The sequence below is a fragment of the Oncorhynchus nerka genome, linkage group LG3 (genome assembly GCF_034236695.1).
Source record: "Oncorhynchus nerka isolate Pitt River linkage group LG3, Oner_Uvic_2.0, whole genome shotgun sequence".
In the NCBI taxonomy this organism is placed as follows: domain Eukaryota; kingdom Metazoa; phylum Chordata; class Actinopteri; order Salmoniformes; family Salmonidae; genus Oncorhynchus; species Oncorhynchus nerka.
Window position 1 is genome coordinate 49,657,980 of NC_088398.1, and position 22,700 is coordinate 49,680,679.

The following is a 22,700-nucleotide window of genomic DNA, read 5'->3' on the forward strand; positions in this document are numbered from 1 at the left end:
ATGATTTGAGTCCCTTGCGGCGTAGTGTGTTACTGATGGTAGGCTTTGTTACTTTGGTCCCAGCTCTCTGCAGGTCATTCACTAGGTCCCCCCGTGTGGTTTTGGGATTTTTGCTCACCGTTCTTGTGATCATTTTGACCCCACGGGGTGAGATCTTGCATGGAGCCCCAGATCGAGGGAGATTATCAGTGGTCTTGTATGTCTTCCATTTCCTAATAATGGCTCCCACAGTTGATTTCTTCAAACCAAGCTGCTTACCTATTGCAGATTCAGTCTTCCCGGCCTGGTGCAGGTCTACAATTTTGTTTCTGGTGTCCTTTGACAGCTCTTTGGTCTTGGCCATAGTGGAGTTTGGAGTGTGACTGTTTGAGGTTGTGGACAGGTGTCGTTTATACTGATAACAAGTTCAAACAGGTGCCATTAATACAGGTAACGAGTGGAGGACAGAGGAGCCTTTTAAAGAAGAAGTTACAGGTCTGTGAGAGCCAGAAATCTTGCTTGTTTGTAGGTGACCAAATACTTATTTTCCACCATAATTTGCAAATAAATTCATTAAAAATGCTACAATGTGATTTTCTGGATTATTTTTTATTATTTTGTCTGTCATAGTTGAAGTGTACCTATGATGAAAATTACAGGCCTCGCTCATCTTTTTAAGTGGGAGAACTTGCACAATTGGTGGCTGACTAAATACTTTTTTGCCCCACTGTAACTGTTCCATCACCACACTCCAAAAAGAGGGCTCGCAATTTTAACCAATCACTGCAATTTTACCACCTAAAATGATTCAATCAAGCAACACTTTTAACACGTTTCTTTCCCTCGTTATTGCATTTTCATGACAAATTGGATGAAATCGGCACTAAATGTCATTATTGCCGCAGCAAAATCAAACACTTTGGCTTGCAACTATCACAGAAAAATTTGGAAATCATAGATGGACTGCCATGTGGTAAATGTTTTCTCTGTCGGTTTAGATTTTAAGAATCAGTTTCTTGCTAAGGGTTCCTTCCTAGTGGTATACAGTACACTGCCAGGTCTGTGCCAAGTGGTGTAAAGAGATCTCTCTACCTCCAGTATCCCTTCTCGCGCAACCTTTCATTTAAGGCTTCTGCTTGATGTCAAACTGTGGAGGCCACCATGACTTAAAAGTAAACCAAGCACCATTTGTTTAAAACCTGCAGGCATAACCTGGAGGTAATGGTATTTATGGGGTGACAGGTATGGTTATTTACATTGAAGTGTCTTTTTTAGTCTGGAAGAACCAATAAAACAGAAATACAGGAGGTTGTCTGCCAACTCAACAGTTTCACGCAATAAATAGAAGAATCCTTTATGGTGGCATCATATGTTTACTACTGGAACATTTTTAACAAGTAAGTCAGGTATCAAAGAGACCTCAACTCTCTTTCAAATGTTTTCTTCAAACTTTTAGACATTTATAGGAGGTGAAATACCATGAGGTTTTTGTCTTGTTGTTAGGGAAATGTCTCGTCATTTAAAGTAATGTCCCAGCATAGATGGTTTGTACAAAGGTCTTCTGATTCAGAGGGGTTGGGTTAAATACGGGAGACACATTTCAGTTGAATGCGTTCAGTTGTACAACTGACTAGGTATCCCCCTCTCCCTTTCTTTAGAAGATGCTCCAAACTTCCCTGACGTGAGGCTTTTTAACACCACTGTGTGTTGTGATGTCTCCCCTGAATTTAGTGTGTCAGTCTTGAGAGTTTGGCAATAATAGGAGTTGTTAGTAGGTGAAGGCTTTGAGCATTTCCTCATCAGATTACACTTACAGTACACTCTCCCCTCTCTTGGCCCTAGGCTATCAACCATTTAAATGAGTATAAGAGCCGTTGCAGTTTGGAAATATTGTCTATGATTTGTATGACTTTAATTGAAAGGTCATATCTCATAGAACGGATCTGGACCGCACTGTTTCTCTGTTAAAACAGCCATAAGTGGTCACGGTAGGAAAGATATGGTAGCCATGAGGTTGGAAAATTTACAAATATATGCATACAGTGCATTCGGAAAGTATTCAAACCCCTTCCCCTTTCCATATTTTGTTACTTTACAGCATTTTTTCTCAAATATATAAAAAAATATATATGTATATCCTCATCAATCTACACACAATATCCTATCATGGCTTAGCGAAAACAGGTTTTAGTTTTTGCAAATGTGTTAAAAATTTTAAAAAGTATTATTTATATAAGTATTCAGACCCTTCACTATGAGACTCGGAATTGAGCTCAAGTGCATCCTGTTTCCATTGATCAAATCAAATGTATTTATAAAGCCCTTCTTACTTCAGCTGATGTCACAAAGTGCTGTACAGAAACCCAGCATAAAACCCCAAACAGCAAGCAATGCAGGTGTAGAAGCACGGTGGCTAGGAAAAACTCCCTAGAAAGGCCAGAACCTAGGAAGAAACCTAAAGAGGAACCAGGCTTTAAGTGGTGGCCATTCCTCTTCTGGCAGTGCCGGGTGGAGATTATAACAGAACATGGCCAAGATGTTCAAATGTTCATTCTCTGGTCTCATGAAACCAAGATTGAACTCTTTGGCCTGAATGCCAAGCATCATGTCTGGAGGAAACCTGGCACCATCCCTTCAGTGAAGCATGGTGGTGGCAGCATCATGCTGTGTGAATGTTTTTCAGAGGCAGACTGGGAGACTAGTCAGGATCGAGGGAAAGATGAATGGAGCAAAGTACAGAGAGATCCTTGATGAAAACCTACTCCAGAGCACTCATGACCTCAGACTGGGGTGAAGGTTCATCTTCCAACAGGACAATGACCCGAAGCACACAGCCAAGACAACGCAGGAGTGGCTTCGGGACCAGTCTCTGAATGTCCTTGAGTGGCCCGGACTTGAACGATCGAACATCTCTGGATGTTCGATCGGGATACTCCCCATCCAACCTGACAGCGCTTGAGGGAATCTGTAGAGATGAATGGGAGAATCTCAAGCTTGTTGCGTCATACCCAAGAAGACTCGAGGCTGTAATCGCTGCCAAAAGTGCTTTAACAAAGTACAGAGTAAAGGGTCTGAATACTTATGTAAATTTGATATTTCAGTTTTTTATTTCAATAAATTGACCAATATATTCTAAAAAAACTGTTTTTGCTTTGTAATTATGGGGTATTGTGTGTAGTAGATTGATGAGGGGGAAAAAGCAATTTAATCCATTTTAGAATAAGGCTGTAACGTAACAAAATGTGGGAAAAGTCAAGGGGTCTGAATGCACGGTATGTTCTAGATCAACATTCAACATGCTGTATACATTTACTGTGACTGCAGCCCTTCACTTTGGAATTCACTCGAAAGCCATCTGCCTTAAATACTAAATTAGCTTCTCATAGTATATAACCCACATGGAGAACTGTGGCGGTTTGCACTCACAGGGGGAAATTGTGTGGACGCAAATCCCAGGACATAAAAAATAATAAAAAATGCTGCTATGCAGTGTTTTTCTCCCTACATGCTGTGGATGTGTACTGTGTTGTTATCAGAGCCCGGTGCCTGGTGAGTTAGCTGAACGGAGCAGCCTGGTGAGTTAGCTGAACGGAGCAGCCTGGTGAGTTAGCTGAACGGAGCAGCCTGGTGAGTTAGCTGAACGGAGCAGCCTGGTGAGTTAGCTGAACGGAGCATCCTGGTGAGTTAGCTGAACGGAGCAGCCTGGTGAGTTAGCTGAACGGAGCAGCCTGGTGAGTTAGCTGAACGGAGCAGCCTGGTGAGTTAGCTGAACGGAGCAGCCTGGTGAGTTAGCTGAACGGAGCATCCTGGTGAGTTAGCTGAACGGAGCATCCTGGTGAGTTAGCTGAACGGAGCATCCTGGTGAGTTAGCTGAACGGAGCAGCCTGGTGAGTTAGCTGAACGGAGCAGCCTGGTGAGTTAGCTGAGCGGAGCACCAGTCAGCTGCACTGCTTCTGGAATGGAATGTGTTTTCCAGACATAGCTGAGCTTAACCGGAACTCAGAACTCTGGAAGTAGTTAAGTCCTCTTAAAAATGTCTGCACCCCTGCAGAGACTGCGCTTGGAAGTGATTGTGCCCCTTCCCGACTCCTTTCCTTCCTCATCATGGGAACTACACTGTTCCTAGTGACCTCCAAGGGGAAAACCTACTGATTTCCTAAAGGAAGTGAGGAAGACCAAAATAGGGTTCAAGGAAGGTGAGGTTGTTTTGTAGTTTGTACTAAAACCAGAGATAGCCTAGTCATTTCGAAAGAGCACAAACTCGGTCTTATCGTATTGTGTTTCAACTCAGTGTTTGATAAGGGAGTGTGCTGCAGGGGAATAATACCTATGCTAAGATGTTTGGAGACGGACCTCAATAAATTGGTTGTTGCCTCCAGAGACCTAGCTGTTCATGTGACTTAAATCAATACTAGAGTGTGACTCGGTAACAGGTACAGATAGGCACTAATATGTTCTCTGGCTAATATGTAACCTGTTCCCAGGCTACCAACTGGCTTTGCTTTGTGAAGGAGGAAATTACTTTTGTCATAATATGATAGGCCAGTAATCCCTCTCTCCCAGGCACATGTTTAATATAGGCTGCCTTTAGCTGCTTAATGGACACACCCACTAGATAAGGGGTATTTTGGAGTACTCCCCTCCCCCAACTGGTGTGTGTGTGTGTTTTGATGTGAATGCTAATGAGGGGCTTGGACAGGAGACTGGCTGACACTCTCCTGACAGATTGTGACTGTTTCCATCACTACCCCCAAATGTCATCCAATCAAGTTGCTGCGGTGTCAGGAAGTTAGGGGTCACTGACCCTTCATGAACCCTGGGTTAAGGCGGCAGTGGCAGGGAAGGAAATTACTTATAGTAAACCAGGGATCCGTCTAGTCAGTCACCCTCACCTGAAAGGATCTGTTAAACAGGGCTTTTACGGATCTCTGTTGATACATACATGTGGATTAGATTTCACTTCATTTGAACTTTAGGAGGTAAGCCTTACTGTTCACATTTGACTTACAATGCCATTTTGGTAGGAAAACCCACATTCACAGATGCTATTATTACCACGTTGTATAGTGAACTGTTTGTTTTCAACACCATTACACATTATATTTCTTATCAGTCAGTGGGCTTGGTTAGGCAATAGCCTTCTAAAGAAATGTGATTAAATGTAGATGATTTTTCTTGTTTATGGGAATGCTACTTTAACTAGCTCATCGTATAACAAAAATATGGCTAAAAACACAAACCATCTTCAGAAATGTCAGTGTAGTTTGAATCTGTCTCTATGCTAATCTGAAATAAACTTCCAGTGAGTTGTAAAATGGTAATTGTGTTTGGCCAGGATGGGGAAATGGGTCTGATCTGAAACCTCAGAATATAATGTTTTTGCATCATTACTTGACAAATACTACAATATGGACTATCAGCATTTTCTAATGCTGACAGTCCACCCGCTTGTGACACCCGCTTGTGATTTTGAAATGCCAAAATGTGCGTTTGCTCCACTCCGTCTCAGCATTGCTCCTGTGAGAGAGAATTCCTGGGACTGAGGACAGTTTGAGATGAGAGGGAGCCTAAATATAGCGACTCGCAAGGCACAACAAGTACATGCATATTCCAGCAAATACCTTGGCCACAGGGTCACTTGACCTGTAAACCTCTTGCATGCTATGAAGTCCAACTCCTCCAAATTTCACAGAGGTACAAAAAGGGTATTTACTCAAAAGCTCTGCTCTGCCCTTACCAAGACCTGTGGAGTATGACTCTTGAGAGATTGATGGTTCTGTTTTTCTGGGTTTGTTCAGAGATGGTTTGTTTTGTAAAGTGAGATAAGAGGGGTGTTTGTGTTCAGGTATTGATTTAGCTGTATGTCAATGCCAGAGTGTGATTTATGTCTCCACAGAGGCAGATAATCTCAGGTTAACACAGGTTAGTGTTGATTTAGTGCTGACATAGTAAAAAAAAAATGCTATTTGCTAATGATTTTGAGTATAAGATGTTTTCAGATTTAAAAAGATCTCCACACCATCAATCAACAACACAATATTCATTATGTCACTGGGAAGGGATTGTAATGTTCACGAATTGTTTATCTGTCTGTGCAACACAAAATCCAGTAACATTGTTGAATGTTAATTCCACCTGGTTATTTATTAAACCTATTAGATATTTGAATCATGTGCCTTGGGGGTTCTGCCTGCACCCAACTGCCTGCAGAAACGTCTGGGCCCAAAATACTTGCCTTCTTGATCTAAGATGACAAATTGAAGGCATTTGAATTTAATGATCTAAGAATCACAATTATCTGCTGTTAGACTTTCTCTCTGGGATGTTTCACATGTGACACATGGCTTTTGTTCAGCTGAAGCTGCTTTCTGTTCAGACCATCTCCGGTCTTCTGTTTTGCCTATTTTTCAAGTTTTAATGTCACATGCACAAGTACATTGAAATGCCTTTCTTGTAAGCTCTAAACCTAACAATGCAGTAATCAATAACAATATATACTGATCAAAAATATAAATGCGGCCTCCCGGGTGGCGCAGTGGTCTGACTCTGGGTTCGGACGGCGCACAATTGGCCAAGTGTCGTCTGGGTTAGGGAAGGGATATCCTTGTCTCATCGCCCACTAGCGACTCCTGTGGCGAGCCGGGTGCAGTGCACGCTGACCAGGTTGCTTGGAGTACGGTGTTTCCTCCGACACATTGGTGCGGTTGGCTTCTGGGTTGGATGCACGCTGTGTTAAGAAGCAGTGCGGCTTGGTTGGGTTGTCTTTCGGAGGACGCATGGCTCTCGACCTTCACCTCTCCCGAATCCGTGCAGGAGTTGTAGCGATGAGACAAGACAGTAACGACTAACAATTGGATACCGTGAAATTGGGGAGAAAAAGGGGGTAAAAAAAAGATATGCAACATTAAACAATTATACTTGTAAGGGTTCTCGTCCTCCTCTTCTGAGGAGGAGTAGCGAGAAGGATCGGAGGACCAATGCACAGCGTGGTAAGTGGCCATAATGTTTTTTTAAAAGACAATAGAACACTCGAACAAAACAAACAACCATGACGTGAATATACAAAACCGAAAACAGTACCGTGTGGACCAAACACTCACACGGAAAACAAACACCCACAACTCAAAAGTGAAACCAGGCTACCTAAGTATGATTCTCAATCAGGGACAACGATTGACAGCTGCCTCTGATTGAGAACCATACTAGGCCGAACACAGAAATCCCAAATGATAGAAAAACGAACATAGACAACCCACCCAACTCACGCCCTGACCATACTAAAACAAAAGACAAAACAAATCAAATCAAATTTTATTTGTCACATACACATGGTTAGCAGATGTTAATGCGAGTGTAGCGAAATGCTTGTGCTTCTAGTTCCGACAATGCAGTGATAACCAACAAGTAATCTAACTAACAATTCCAAAACTACTGTCTTATACACAGTGTAAGGGGATAAAGAATATGTACATAAGGATATATGAATGAGTGATGGTACAGAGCAGCATACAGTAGATTGTATCGAGTACAGTATATACATATGAGATGAGAATGTAGACAAAGTAAACAAAGTGGCATAGTTAAAGTGGCTAGTGATACATGTATTACATAAGGATGCAGTCGATGATGTAGAGTACAGTATATACGTATGCATATGAGATGAATAATGTAGGGTAAGTAACATTATATAAGGTAGCATTGTTTAAAGTGGCTAGTGATATATTTACAACATTTCCCATCAATTCCCATTATTAAAGTGGCTGGAGTTGGGTCAGTGTCAATGACAGTGTGTTGGCAGCAGCCACTCAATGTTAGTGGTGGCTGTTTAACAGTCTGATGGCCTTGAGATAGAAGCTGTTTTTCAGTCTCTCGGTCCCAGCTTTGATGCACCTGTACTGACCTCGCCTTCTGGATGATAGCGGGGTGAACAGGCAGTGGTTCGGGTGGTTGATGTCCTTGATGATCTTTATGGCCTTCCTGTAACATCGGGTGGTGTAGGTGTCCTGGAGGGCAGGTAGTTTGCCCCCGGTGATGCGTTGTGCAGACCTCACTACCCTCTGGAGAGCCTTACGGTTGAGGCGGAGCAGTTGCCGTACCAGGCGGTGATACAGCCCGCCAGGATGCTCTCGATTGTGCATCTGTAGAAGTTTGTGAGTGCTTTTGGTGACAAGCCGAATTTCTTCAGCCTCCTGAGGTTGAAGAGGCGCTGCTGCGCCTTCTTCACGACGCTGTCAGTGTGAGTGGACTAATTCAGTTTGTCTGTGATGTGTATGCCGAGGAACTTAAAACTTGCTACCCTCTCCACTACTGTTCCATCGATGTGGATAGGGGGTGTTCCCTCTGCTGTTTCCTGAAGTCCACAATCATCTCCTTAGTTTTGTTGACGTTGAGTGTGAGGTTATTTTCCTGACACCACACTCCGAGGGCCCTCACCTCCTCCCTGTAGGCCGTCTCGTCGTTGTTGGTAATCAAGCCTACCACTGTTGTGTCGTCCGCAAACTTGATGATTGAGTTGGAGCGTGCGTGGCCACGCAGTCGTGGGTGAACAGGGAGTACAGGAGAGGGCTCAGAACGCACCCTTGTGGGGCCCCGTGTTGAGGATCAGCGGGGAGGAGATGTTGTTGCCTACCCTCACCACCTGGGGCGGCCCGTCAGGAAGTCCAGTACCCAGTTGCACAGGGCGGGGTCGAGACCCAGGGTCTCGAGCTTGATGACGAGCTTGGAGGGTACTATGGTGTTGAATGCCGAGCTGTAGTCGATGAACAGCATTCTCACATAGGTATTCCTCTTGTCCAGGTGGGTTAGGGCAGTGTGCAGTGTGGTTGAGATTGCATCGTCTGTGGACCTATTTGGGCGGTAAGCAAATTGGAGTGGGTCTAGGGTGTCAGGTAGGGTGGAGGTGATATGGTCCTTGACTAGTCTCTCAAAGCACTTCATGATGACGGAAGTGAGTGCTACGGGGCGGTAGTCGTTTAGCTCAGTTACCTTAGCTTTCTTGGGAACAGGAACAATGGTGGCCCTCTTGAAGCATGTGGGAACAGCAGACTGGTATAGGGATTGATTGAATATGTCCGTAAACACACCGGCCAGCTGGTCTGCGCATGCTCTGAGGGCGCGGCTGGGGATGCCGTCTGGGCCTGCAGCCTTGCGAGGGTTAACACGTTTAAATGTCTTACTCACCTCGGCTGCAGTGAAGGAGAGACCGCATGTTTTCGTTGCAGGCCGTGTCAGTGGCACTGTATTGTCCTCAAAGCGGGCAAAAAAGTTATTTAGTCTGCCTGGGAGCAAGACATCCTGGTCCGTGACTGGGCTGGGTTTCTTCTTGTAGTCCGTGATTGACTGTAGACCCTGCCACATGCCTCTTGTGTCTGAGCCGTTGAATTGAGATTCTACTTTGTCTCTGTACTGACGCTTAGCTTGTTTAATAGCCTTGTGGAGGGAATAGCTGCACTGTTTGTATTCGGTCATGTTGCCAGACACCTTGCCCTGATTAAAAGCAGTGGTTCACGCTTTCAGTTTCACGCGAATGCTGCTATCAATCCACGGTTTCTGGTTAGGGAATGTTTTTATCGTTGCTATGGGGACGACATCTTCAACGCACGTTCTAATGAACTCGCACACCGAATCAGCGTATTCGTCAATATTTTTATCTGACGCAATACGAAACATGTCCCAGTCCACGTGATGGAAGCAGTCTTGGAGTGTGGAGTCAGCTTGGTCTGACCAGCGTTGGACAGACCTCAGCGTGGGAGCCTCTTGTTTAAGTTTCTGCCTGTAGGCAGGGATCAACAAAATGGAGTCGTGGTCAGCTTTTCCGAAAGGGGGGCGGGGCAGGGCCTTATATGCGTCGCGGAAGTTAGAGTAACAATGATCCAAGGTTTTACCACCCCTGGTTGCGCAATCGATATGCTGATAAAATTTAGGGAGTCTTGTTTTCAGATTAGCTTTGTTAAAATCCCCAGCTACAATGAATGCAGCCTCCGGATAAATGGTTTCCAGTTTGCAAAGAGTTAAATAAAGTTCGTTCAGAGCCATCGATGTGTCTGCTTGGGGGGGGATATATATACGGCTGTGATTATAATCGAGGAGAATTCTCTTGGAAGATAATGCGGTCTACATTTGATTGTGAGGAATTCTAAATCAGGTGAACAGAAGGATTTGAGTTCCTGTATGTTTCCTTCATCACACCATGTCTCGTTAGTCATGAGGCATACGCCCCCGCCACTCTTCTTACCAGAAAGATGTTTGTTTCTGTCGGCGCGATGCGTGGAGAAACCCGTTGGCTGCACCGCCCGGATAGCGTCTTTCCAGTGAGCCATGTTTCCGTGAAGCAGAGAACGTTGCAGTCTCTGATGTCCCTCTGGAATGCTACCCTTGCTCGGATTTCATCAACCTTGTTGTCAAGAGACTGGACATTGGCAAGAAGAATGCTGGGGAGTGGTGCGCGATGTGCCCTTGTCCTGAGTCTGACCAGAAGACCGCTACGTTTCCCTCTTTTTCGGAGTCGTTTCCTTGGGTCGCTGCATGCGATCCATTCCGTTGTCCTGTTTGTAAGGCAGAACACAGGATCCGCGTCGCGGAAAACATATTCTTGGTCGTACTGATGGTGAGTTGACGCTGATCTTATATTCAGTAGTTCTTCTCGACTGTATGTAATGAAACCTAAGATGACCTGGGGTACTAATGTAAGAAATAACACGTAAAATAAAAAAACTGCATAGTTTCCTAGGAACGCGAAGCGAGGCGGCCATCTCTGTCGGCGCCGGAAGTTCAGAGGAACTAAGGTCAGAACGTGACAATACTGAGTTACAAATCATGTAAGCTTTTTAGAGCTTTTATGTCTCTATTTTGGTTTGGTCAGGGTGTGATTTGGGTGGGCATTCTGTTATTTTTTCTATGTTTTTGTATTTCTTTGTTTTGGCTGGGTATGGTTCTCAATCAGGGACAGCTGTCTATCGTTTTCTCTGATTGGGAAACATACATAGGTAGCTTTTTCCCCACATGGCTTTTGTGGGTAGTTAATTTCTGTTTAGTGTTTGCACCTTACAGGACTGTTTCGGTTATTCTCTTGTTTATTTTTGTTATAGTGTTCAGTTTTAATAAAACAAGCATGAACACTTACCACGCTGTGCTTTGGTCCGATGATTCCTCTTCTTCAGACGACAAATACCATTACAATTAGACCCTAATATACGGATTTCACATGACTGGGAAGGGGTGCAGCCATGGCTCCCACTTTCCCCCACTAAAGGGCTTTGTTACAGACAGAAATACTCCTCAGTTTCATCAGCTGTCTCGGTAACTGTTCTCAGACAATCTCGCAGGTGAAGAAGCCAGAAGGGAAGGTCCTGGGCTGGCGTGGTTACACATGGTCTGTGGTTGCGAGGCCGGTTAACGTACTGCCAAATTCTCTAAAACAACCTTGGAAGCGGCTTATGGTAGAGAAATTAATATTAAATTATCTGGCAACAGCTCTGGTGGACATTCCTGCAGTCAGCATGACAATTGCACGCTCCCTCAAAACTTGACACATCTGTGGTATTGTGTTGTGTGACAACTGCACATTTTAGAGTGGCCTTTTATTGTCCCCAGCAGAAGGTGCACCCGTGTAAGAGAAATACGTTTTTATGTGAGTATGGAAAATTTCTGGGATAATTTATTTCAGCTCATGAATCATGGGACCGACACTACATGTTGCGTTTATATTTTTGTTCAGTGTATTTAGTTAGCTATTTAGCAGTCTTGTGGTTTGCGGAGAGAAGCTGCTCAGGAGTCTGTTGGTGTCAGACTTGATGCACCGGTACTGCTTGCCGTGCGGAAGCAGAGAGAACAGTCTATGGCTTGGGTGACTAACGATTTCCCTTGCCTTCCTTTCACACCTCCCATTATATAAGTCCTAGATGGCAGGGAACTTGGCCCCAGTGATGTACTGGATTGCTTGCACCACCCTCTGTAGCGCGATGTGATCGAGTGTGTTGCTATTGCCATACCAAGCAGTGATGCAGTCAGTCAAGATGCTCACAATTGCTCACAACTTTTTGAGGATTTGAGGGCCCATGCCAAACATTTTCAACCTCCTGAGGGTTGAAGAGGCGCTGTTGCACCTTCTTCAAGTCTATGCGCGTGTGTGGACCATTTTAAGTCCTCAGGGGTTTGGACTCCCAGGAACTTGAGACTCTCGACCTGCTCCACTGCAGCCACTTCTATGTGGATGGCGGAATGCTGCCCCCCACTCCCTTTCCTGGGATAAATAACAGCATGAGGTGAAATAGAACTGTTAAATTATATGCCATGTCTAAATATGCCATCTCTATGGACCACGCTTATTCTATGCTGTCTTGATGATCAATCATCAAAGCTCAGGGTGGGGACAGAAAGCGCATCTCAGTATGGAGCGCAGTTAACAGTGCATGTATCATCTCATCATGGTAACTTTTTTTCTCGTGAAAGGTAGAGAAATCTGCTGTAGCATAGCCTATATTACAGTAATATAAGGATTGAATGTATGTCTAATTTACACATCTCCATCTGGCTTTCAGGAGTCACCTTATTTTTTCATTGTAAAGATGTTTTTTTTTTCAATTGCAGCTGCAGAGTTTTAAAACAGCCTATCACTTGATTATCGTTGCTTTAAATCAGTATGCATGCGAGCACTCTCACAGTATATCTATAAGGGCACAGGATGCAGACACGGGAGGCAGATGGTTCAAGTCTCTGATATTTATTAGTATCCCAAGGGGCAGGCAAGAGAATGATCGTGGACAGGCAAAAGATCATAACAAGGTCAGAGTCCAGGAGGTACAGAGTGGCAGGCAGGCTCGAGGTCCGGTCAGTATGGTCAGGCAGGCGGGTTCGGAGTCAAGGCAGGCAAGTGTCAACACCGGGAAGACTAGCAAAAAAAAACAGAGAAAAGCTGTTAAGGAGCCTTTTGGTCTTAGACTTGGCTCTCCAGTATTTTTTAGGCCTTCCTCTGACACCGCCTAGTATGTATGTCCTGGATGGCAGGAAGCTTGGCCCCAGTGATGTACTGGGCCGTACACACTACCCCCTGTAGCCCCTTACGATCAGAAGCCAAGCAGTTGCCATACCAGGCTGATGCAACCGGTCAGGATGCTCTCGATGGTGGAGCTGTAGAACTTTTTGAGGATCTGGGGATCCATGCCAAATCTTTCCAGTCTCCAGGGGGGGCAAAAAGTGTTGGTGTCACGGCTGTCTCTGTGTGTTTGGACGATGATAGTTTGTTGGTGAAGTGGACGCCAAGGAACTTGAAACTCAGTCGATGTTTATGGGTGCCTGTTCGACCCACCTTTTCCTGTAGTCCACACTGCCAGGTCTCTGACCTCCGCCCTATAGGCTGTCTCATCGTTGTTGGTAATCAGGCCTACCACTGTTGTTTCGTCAGCAAACTTAATGATGGTGTTGGAGTCGTGTTTGGCCATGCAGTCGTAGGTGAACAGGGAGTACAGGAGGGGACAAATCACGCACCCCCGAGGGGCCCGAGTGTTGAGGATCCGTGTGGAAAATGTGTTGTTGCCTACCTTTACCACCTGGGGGCAGCCCGTCAGGTAGTCCAGGATCCAGTTGCTGAGGGAGGTGTTTAGTCCCAGGGTCCTTAGTTTAGTGATGAGCTTTGTGTGCACTATGGTGTTGAACGGTGAGCTGTAGTCAATGAACACATAGGTGTTCCTTTTGTCCCGGTGGGAAAGGGCAGTGTGGAGTGCGATTGAGATTGCGTCATCTGTGGATCTGTTGAGTTTGGAGTGGGCCTAGGGCAGGTATTCCCAAACTGGGGTACGCGCAATGCCGCCGGGGGTACGCCAAATAAAAATGTGATTCACATTTTCAAACAGTCAATTTATATTTTCCAAGCGGACTATACATTTTTTTCTACCTGAGTAGTTTTTTTTCTACCTGAGTAGCCTTGATTCACTGCCAAACATACAATTAAACCATCTAGTGATCAGCGAAATAACAACACAATGTCAAATACAGGTATCCTAGTCAAATAATTAACCTCTTAAGTCGACCCTCTACTTTTTTGAACATTCTGTTAAAAATCGCGCAACATTTCAGCGCCCTGCTACTCATGCCAGGAATATAGTATATGCATTTGCTTAGTCTGTGTGGATAGAAAACACTCAGACGTTTAAAAAACTGGTTAAATCACTGCTGTGGCTTTACCAGAACGGCATTTACATCGAAAAGCACAGGAAAAACTGATCACTGAAAATGGGAAAATATATCCATGCGCTACTTGATCCCATTGATAAAGGTGAACCACAATTAATTTACTGAGGTTGCAGTACCTACTGCTTCCACACGGTGTCTAGAGTCTTGTCATTTCCCTTCGAGTTTTTTCTTGGTCAAACACATGCAGGACACCGTATCTCCTCCGGTCTAGGACCGGATATTTTCGTTGAGTTTCTAGCCGGACATTTTTCCAGACGGACAGCTAATGATCTTTACATCTCCTCCTGATGAATTGTATCGCTTATTAACGTTTACTAATACCTAAAGTTGCATTACAAACGTATTTCGAAGTGTTTTGTGAAAGTTTATCGTCGACTTTTTGAATTTAAAAAAATGACGTTACGTTTTGAAACAATGTTTTTTTCGTTTATCACACAGTCTACATATAACGATATCTAGGCTTTATATGGACCGATTTAATCGAAATAAAGACCCAAATAGTGTTTATGGGACATCTAGGAGTGCCAACAAAGAAGATGGTGAAAGGTAATGAATGTTTTCTATTTTATTGTGCGGTTTGTGTCACGCCGAAATGCTAATTATTTTGTTTACGTCCCCTGTGGGTCTTTTGGGGTGTTGCATGCTATCAGATAATAGCTTCTCATGCTTTCGCCGAAAAGCATTTTAAAAATCTGACTTGTTGCCTGGATTCACAACGAGTGTAGCTTTAATTCGATACCCTGCATGTGTATTTTAATGAACTTTTGAGTTTGAACTAATACTATTAGCATTTAGCGTAGTGCATTTGCATTTCCAGAGCTCTAGTTGGGACGCAAGCGTCCCGAGTAGAAGCAACAGGTTAACATACAATCACATTAAACGTTACTCTCGCACGGGAATTCCACTAACGGTCCGTATGTAGCCAAACGTAGTTGCTGCTCATGTTGGTATCTGTACTGATGTTGCAAAAGCCATGACATGGAGACATCGTGGAGTGGTAACTCAAGCAGTTGCTCCCAACGTCACTTGGGCACACTGCACCGTCCACCGAGAGGCTCTTGCTGCCAAGGGAATGCCTGACAGCTTGAAAAACATTTTGGACGTGACAGGGAAAATGGTTAACTTTGTTTAAGTAAGACCCCTGAACTCTCGTGTATTTTCTTCACTATACAATGATATGGACAGCGACCATGCAACGCTCATTTAAAATGGTTATCAAGGGGCAAAGTATTGACATGTTTTTTTAAATTGAGAGATGAGCTTAAAGTTTTCTTTACTGACCATAATTTTCACTTGTCTGTCCGCTTGCATGATGACAAGTTTTTCACACGACTGGGTGATGTTATTTCTCACCTGCATGATCTGAATCTAGGATTACAGGGACTCTACGCAACTATACTCAGTGTGCGGAACAAAATTGAGGCTATGATTAAGAAGTCTCTATCTGCATTAACAAGGACAACACACAGGTTTTTCCATCATTGTATGTTTTTTGGTGTGCAAATGAACTCAAAGGAAGCTTACGGACAATGTCAAATGTGATATAGCAAAGCACCGGAGTGAGTTGAGTGCGCAATTTTTTCTTTATTTAACTAGTCAATTCAGTTAAGAACAAATTCTTATTTTCAATGACAGCGTATGAACAGTGGGTTAACTGTCTTGTTCAGGGGCAGAACAACATATTTTTACCTTGTCAGCTCAGGGATTCGATCTTGCAACCTTTCGGTTACATTTAAGACATTGAAGTCATTTAGCAGACGCTCTTATCCAGAGCGACTTACAAATTGGTGCGTTCGCCTTATGACATCCAGTGGAACAGCCACTTTACAATAGTGCATCTAAATCTTTTAAGGGGGGTGAGAAGGATTACTTTATCCTTAAGGTTACTAGTCCAACGCTCTAACCACTAGGCTACCCTGCCGCCCCAAATCAGGTACTTTCCTGAAACGGATGACACAAACAACTGGATTCGTTATACCTTCATGCCCTGCCTCCAGTCCACTTACTGATATCTTCACAAGAGAGCCTCGTCAAAATTGCAACAAGCGGTTCTGTGAAAATTTAATTTAATCAGAAGCCACTGTCAGATTTCTGGATAGGACAGCACTCCGAGTTTCTTGCCTTGGCAAATCGCGCTGTTAAGACACTGATTCCCTTTGCAACCACATACCTATGTGAGAGGGGATTCTCGGCCCTCAGTAGCATGAAAACTAAATACAGGCACAGACTGTGTATGGAAATGTATTTAAGACTGAGACTCTCTCCAATACAACCCAACATTGCAAAATTATGTGTATCCTTTCAAGCACACCCATCTCATTAACCTGAGAAGGGTGTAAATTATAAACAAATAAGCTTTTTAAATGTAAGATGGTTAAATAAAGAGCAAAATTATTGATTATTATTTGTGCCCTGGTCCTATAAGAGCGCTTTGTTACTTCCCATGAGCCGGGTAGTGACAAAAACTCGCACTCATTCTTATGTTTAACCTGTTGCGACGAGCAATCCCGTATCCGGGAGCGTAATTATAGCCTCAAGCTCATTACCATAACGCAACGTTAACTATTCATGAAAATCGCAAATGAAATGAAATAAATATATTGGCTCTCAAGCTTAGCCTTTTGTTATCAACACTGTCATCTCAGATTTTCAAAATATGCTTTTCAACCATAGCTAAACAAGCATTTGTGTAAGAGTATTGATAGCCAGCATAGCATTAAGCCTAGCATTCAGCAGGCAACATTTTCACAAAAACAAGAAAAGCAGTCAAATAAAATAATTTACCTTTGAAGAACTTCGGATGATTTCAATGAGGAGACACTCAGTTAGATAGCAAATGTTCAGTTTTTCCAAAAATATTATTTGTGTAGGAGAAATCGCTCCGTTTTGTTCATCACGTTTGGCTAAGGAAAAAAAACGTATCCGGGAGTGTAATTATAGCCTCAAGCTCATTACCATAACGCAACGTTAACTATTCATGAAAATCGCAAATGAAATGAAATAAATATATTGGCTCTCAAGCTTAGCCTTTTGTTAACAACACTGTCATCTCAGATTTTCAAAATATGCTTTTCAACCATAGCTAAACAAGCATTTGTGTAAGAGTATTGATAGCTAGCATAGCATTAAGCCTAGCATTCAGCAGGCAACATTTTCACAAAAACAAGAAAAGCATTCAAATAAAATAATTTACCTTTGAAGAACTTCGGATGTTTTCATTGAGGAGACTCTCAGTTAGATAGCGAATGTTCAGTTTTTCCAAAAAGATTATTTGTGTAGGAGAAATCGCTCCGTTTTGTTCATCACGTTTGGCTAAGAAAAAACCCCGAAAATTCAGTCATTACAACGCAAACTTTTTTCCAAATTAACTCCATAATATCGACAGAAACATGGCAAACGTTGTTTAGAATCAATCCTCAAGGTGTTTTTCACATATCTATTCGATGATAAGTCACTCGTGGCAGTTTGGTTTCTCCTCTGTTCAAATGGAACAATGCACGCACCTGGAGATTACACAATAGTTTCGACGGAGGACACCGAGCGGACACCTGGTAAATGTAGTCTCTTATGGTCAATTTTCCAATGATATGCCTACAAATACGTCACAATGCTGCAAACACCTTGGGGAAAAGAGAGAAAATGTAGGCTCATTCCTTGCGCATTCACAGCCATATAAGGAGACATTGGAACACAGTGCCTCAAAAATCTGGCTCACTTCCTGTATGAAATTTCATCTTGGTTTCGCCTGTAGCATTAGTTCTGTGGCACTCACAGACAATATCTTTGCAGTTTTGGAAACGTCAGAGTGCTGTATTTCCAAAGCTTTCAATTATATGCATAGTCGAGCATCTTTTCGTGACAAAATATCTTGTTTAAAACGGGAACGTTTTTCATCCAAAAATGAAATACTGCCCCCAGAGGTTCAAGAGGTTAATAAATGTATCGTATAGTGTGTGTGTGGCAGGCAAAAATCAACATTTGAGATTGCGCTGACACTGGTGATAGAGGGGGTACGCAGCTGGAGGTTGAATGTTTTGAAGGGGTACGGGACTATAAAAGGTTTGGGAACCACTGGTCTAGGGTATCCGCCATGATGCTGTTCATGTGAGCCATTACCAGCCTTTCAAAGCATTTCTTGGCTACCGACGTGAGTGCTACGGGGCAGTAATCATTTAGGCAGGTTACCTTCACTTCCTTAGGCACAGGGACAATGGTGGTTTGCTTGAAACATGTAGTTTTTACAGACTTGGTCAGGGAGATGTTAAAAATGTCAGTGAAGAACCTTGCCAGTTGGTCCGCTCATTATTTGAGTACACATCCTCGTAATCCATCTGGCCCCGCGGCTTTGTGAATGTTGACCTGTTTAAAGGTCTTGCTCACATCGGCTACCGAGAGCGTTATACAGTCTTCCGGAACAGCTGGTGCTGTCCTGCATGCTTCAGTGTTGCTTGCTTCGAAGCGAAAAGGCATTAAGCTCGTCTGGCAGGCTTCCGTCACTGGGCAGCTCGCAGCTGGCTGGGTTTCCCTTTGTAGTCCGTAATAGTTTTCAAGCCCTGCCACATCTGACGAGCGTCAGAGCCGGTGTGTAGGATTCAATCTTAATCCTGTATTGACGGTTTGCCTGTTTGATGGTTCAGTTCATCTGAGGGAGTATCGGGATTTCTTAAAGCAATCGGATTAGTGTCCCGCTCCTTGAAAGCGGCAGCTTTAGCCTTTAGCTCAATGCGGATGTTGCCTGTAATCCATGGCTTCTGGTTGGGATATGTACGTACGGTCACTGTATAGATGACGTCGTTGATGCACTTATTGATGAAGCCGATGACTGAGATAGTATACTCCTCAATGCCATTGGAAGAATCCCGTAACATATTAGTCTGTGCTAGCAAAACAGTCCTATAGCGTAGCATCTGCGACATCTGCGTCTTTTTGACATTAATATGTGTCACATATCAGTTTGCAAACAATGTCAAAAAAAATATATATATATATATATATAATAATAATAATTGAGTTAATAAAGCCGCATACAAACTTTTTCTCTTGTTTGCTTTCTTGAGTAATGCATCTCCAAAATTCTGGTGTTTCAGCCTAGCTCAGTGCTTTCTATGGTGGTGGAAATGGGAAATCTGACTTCAGTGAGTTCAAGACAACTGGGAACTCTGGAAAAAAAACGGTTTTTGAATGTTCATCCTATTCGGAATTGCAAGTCCGGAACTCGGGCCTCTTTTTAGAGCTCCGACCTGAAGATCACGGATGTCATCATGATTTGACCTTGTTTTTTCTGAATTCCCAGTTGTCTTTAAAGCACCATAAATCCAGAGAATGCCCGACTTTGATGACAAAGTTTGTTCACAAAATTTGCCCACGAAGGACCGCCACGGACCGGCTGCTTGTTTATTGCCTCGTGCAGTTCGTTAATTGCCAGCTTGTCATTTTTCTTGTCCTAAGGAGGAATGTATACAACAGTCACAATAACAGATGAAAACTCCCTTGGGAGGTAGAAGGGTCGGCATTTGACCATCAGGTATTACAAGACGGGTGAACAATGGGTCGACACTTCCAACACGCTAGAATCAGCAAACCAGTTGTTGTTGAAGAGGCAAGAAATGATAGCGAATACATTTCGTAAAAATAGATGACGGAAGAATCACAAAATAGCAAAGTGGGGTCGGAGCTTGCAAAACGGTGACAATGCAGTTTGGCTACATTCATGATGCTTGATGACAAATTTGATAATAATAATTTGTGATATAAACAACAATTAACAATAACGTTCGGCTTATCAAAAGCTCTCCATAGATCAGCCATCGATCGCCCTTTCCTCTTCTCATAAGTGGCTACTATCCATTGCCTGCTCAAATAGCAGCTTTAGACAGGGAAGGATCAGTCTCTTTAGCCCCTCTATGGACTCCTCTGGACCCCAGTGAGCCAGTTTGCTCTCTCAGCCGTGACTCTCTGATTTACCCCGCCCCATCTGGCCAAGGGTCAGAAGTCAAGGTTCAAAGATCTGATAGAGACCAGAACCATTCAGCAGCTCTCTGAGGTCCTCCCCCTCAGGATCAGGTAAACGTGGTCAGGGCAGGGCATGGAGTGACTCAATTCCATGATAATACAAATTCTCAATGTCCCAAAGAGGGCCAACCTGTTCCTTCTTCTCGTTCTCAATATCCACTTTAGTTTATTATTCTTTTCCTCATCTTCTCCTTTCCCATTCACTTGGTTCTATGTTACATGAGCTTGCAAAGGCTAAAATGATACTTGATTATATGTCCATTCCTGATTCTTTCTGTTACTGTGGTTCAGGTTGCTGAAAGACTGTGATGATGTCATTCTCCATGGCCCTGCACCTCACCGCTGTTATCCAACTCCTGGCGCTGGTGGCCATATGTGACCAGGTTACAGCTGATCGTATCAACTTCTACAACGTCAAACCACCTGTGGAAGGTACATTCTGCTTACTCGTTGAAATTATGTCATGTCTTCAACAATGTCGTGAACTTTTTATACTTGAATCCATCATAACAAAAGTTATGACAGAAGCAATGTGAGCGAAAACATAGATTCACACACAGTGTGGGAATGTCTTCACAGCCACTCCATTCCCTAAGAGCTTCAAGTGCTTCACCTGCGAGCAAGCTGCAGACAACTACAACTGTAACCGCTGGGCTGAGGACAAGTGGTGTCCACAGAGTGAGTAGTACCCTCTGTTGTTTCACACAGATACTGTCAGATATTAGTGTTTCTCATTGGCATGACTGATAGGGTTAACCAGTACTTAATAATCATTGTTATTATTGCTGTTACACTGTTATAATACCTCATGATTATGCTGTTATAGCCAGTGCTTGAAAGAGGTGCAGGAGCAGTCATTTTTCACAGAAATTCCCAAATGACATTATGCTATAGAAACCTCTGATTATTCACTGTTAAGGGTTCATACACATTTTGATTTCATGACTTCCATGACTTCTCCGTGACTTTTAACCAAATTTACATGACCAATAATTGGTGGAATCTCTATGTAGCAGAGTTTCTGTTAGCCGGGGAAAAAAGAAAAGCCGATTAAATAAAATTGGCTCCGGCCAATTGTCCAGGAGAAGAAAAACAATTGAATTGGCACGTAGGTATATTTGTTGTTTCTTATTTATCACATGCACAGCATACAGAGCCTTTTTGTGGAAAATCTGTCAGACAGAACTTTTATAAACCCAATCATTGCGCAACAATTCTAAATGCAATCCTGTGTTAAAAATAGATTTTGGGCCACGATTAAAAATAGCAAGTATTTTTATTTCTCAACTGGTAATTCATGCGCGCTTGAAGGCAGGCTTCATCAGACCGTCACACATCTTTGCAATGAGCTGGAGTCAGTATCCATTTTGAAAACATAAAGCTACTTAATTGTTTGAATCCTGAACATTTTACTACATACATTTGACCTTGCTTCAAAGTAGCCTAGGCAAAATCGGACCATATTCGGAGAGGGAATTATTTTATACATGCCATGAAACCAGTAGCCTATTTCTCTCATGTTTTATTGGTTTTCAACTTTCTTTCATTGTCCGGTAGCCAAATGAACATTCGAGCCTTGTGCGTACTGCTGGACTAATAATGTTAAGAAATAATAGTTTAGCAACATTTTAAGCTAAATGTTCTGATCTGTTGCATCAGGTACAGTTGAAGTCGGAAGATTAGTCATTAAAACTCGTTTTTCAACCACTCCACAAATTTCTTGTTAACAAACTATAGTTTTGGCAAATTGGTTAGGACATCTATTTTTTGCATGACACAAGTAATTTTTCCAACAATTGTTTACAGACAGATTATTTAACTTATAATTCACTTTATCACAATTCCAGTGGGTCAGAAGTTTACATACACTAAGTTGACTGTGCCTTCAAACAGCTTGGAAAATTCCAGAAAATTATGTCATGGCTTTAGAAGCTTCTGATAGTCTAATTGACATAATTTGAGTCAATTGAAGGTGTACCTGTGGATGTATTTCAAGGTCTACCTTCAAACTCAGTGCCTCTTTGCTTGACATCATGGGAAAATCAAAATAAATCAGCCAAAACCTCATAAAACAAAAATTGACCTCCACAAGTCTGGTTCATCCTTGGGAGCAATTTCCAAACGCCTGAAGGTACCACGTTCATCTGTACAAACAATAGTACGCAAGCATAAACACCATGGGACCACACAGCCGTCATAGCGCTCTGGAAGGAGACTCGTTCTGTCTCCTAGAGATGAACGTACTTTGGTGCGAAAAGTGCAAATCAATCCCAGAACAACAGCAAAGTACCCTGTGAAGATGCTGGAGGAAACGGGTACAAAAGTTTCCATATCCACAGTAAAACGAGTCCTATATCGTCATAACCTGAAAGGCCGCTCAGCAAGGAAGAAGCCACTGCTCCAAAACCGCCGTAAAAAAAGCCAGACTACGGTTTGCAACTGCACATGGGGACAAAGATTGTACTTTTTGGAGAAATGTCCTCTGGTCTGATGAAACAAAAATTGAACTGTTTGGCCAT

At 43.1% G+C, this 22,700-nt stretch overlaps 1 protein-coding gene across 2 annotated transcripts in view; it reads left to right on the forward strand.

Moving 5' to 3' along the window:
* The window catches only part of LOC115110032 (ly6/PLAUR domain-containing protein 6B), a 56,877-nt gene that overhangs the window by 24,640 nt on the left and 9,537 nt on the right, over positions 1-22,700 (forward strand). For both annotated transcript variants that reach the window (XM_029635365.2, XM_029635356.2), the window contains 2 exons: positions 20,473-20,613; positions 20,761-20,859. In XM_029635365.2, coding sequence (XP_029491225.1) covers positions 20,490-20,613; positions 20,761-20,859 — 223 coding nt within the window. In that variant the 5' untranslated portion in view covers positions 20,473-20,489. The remainder of the gene's footprint in view (positions 1-20,472; positions 20,614-20,760; positions 20,860-22,700) is intronic.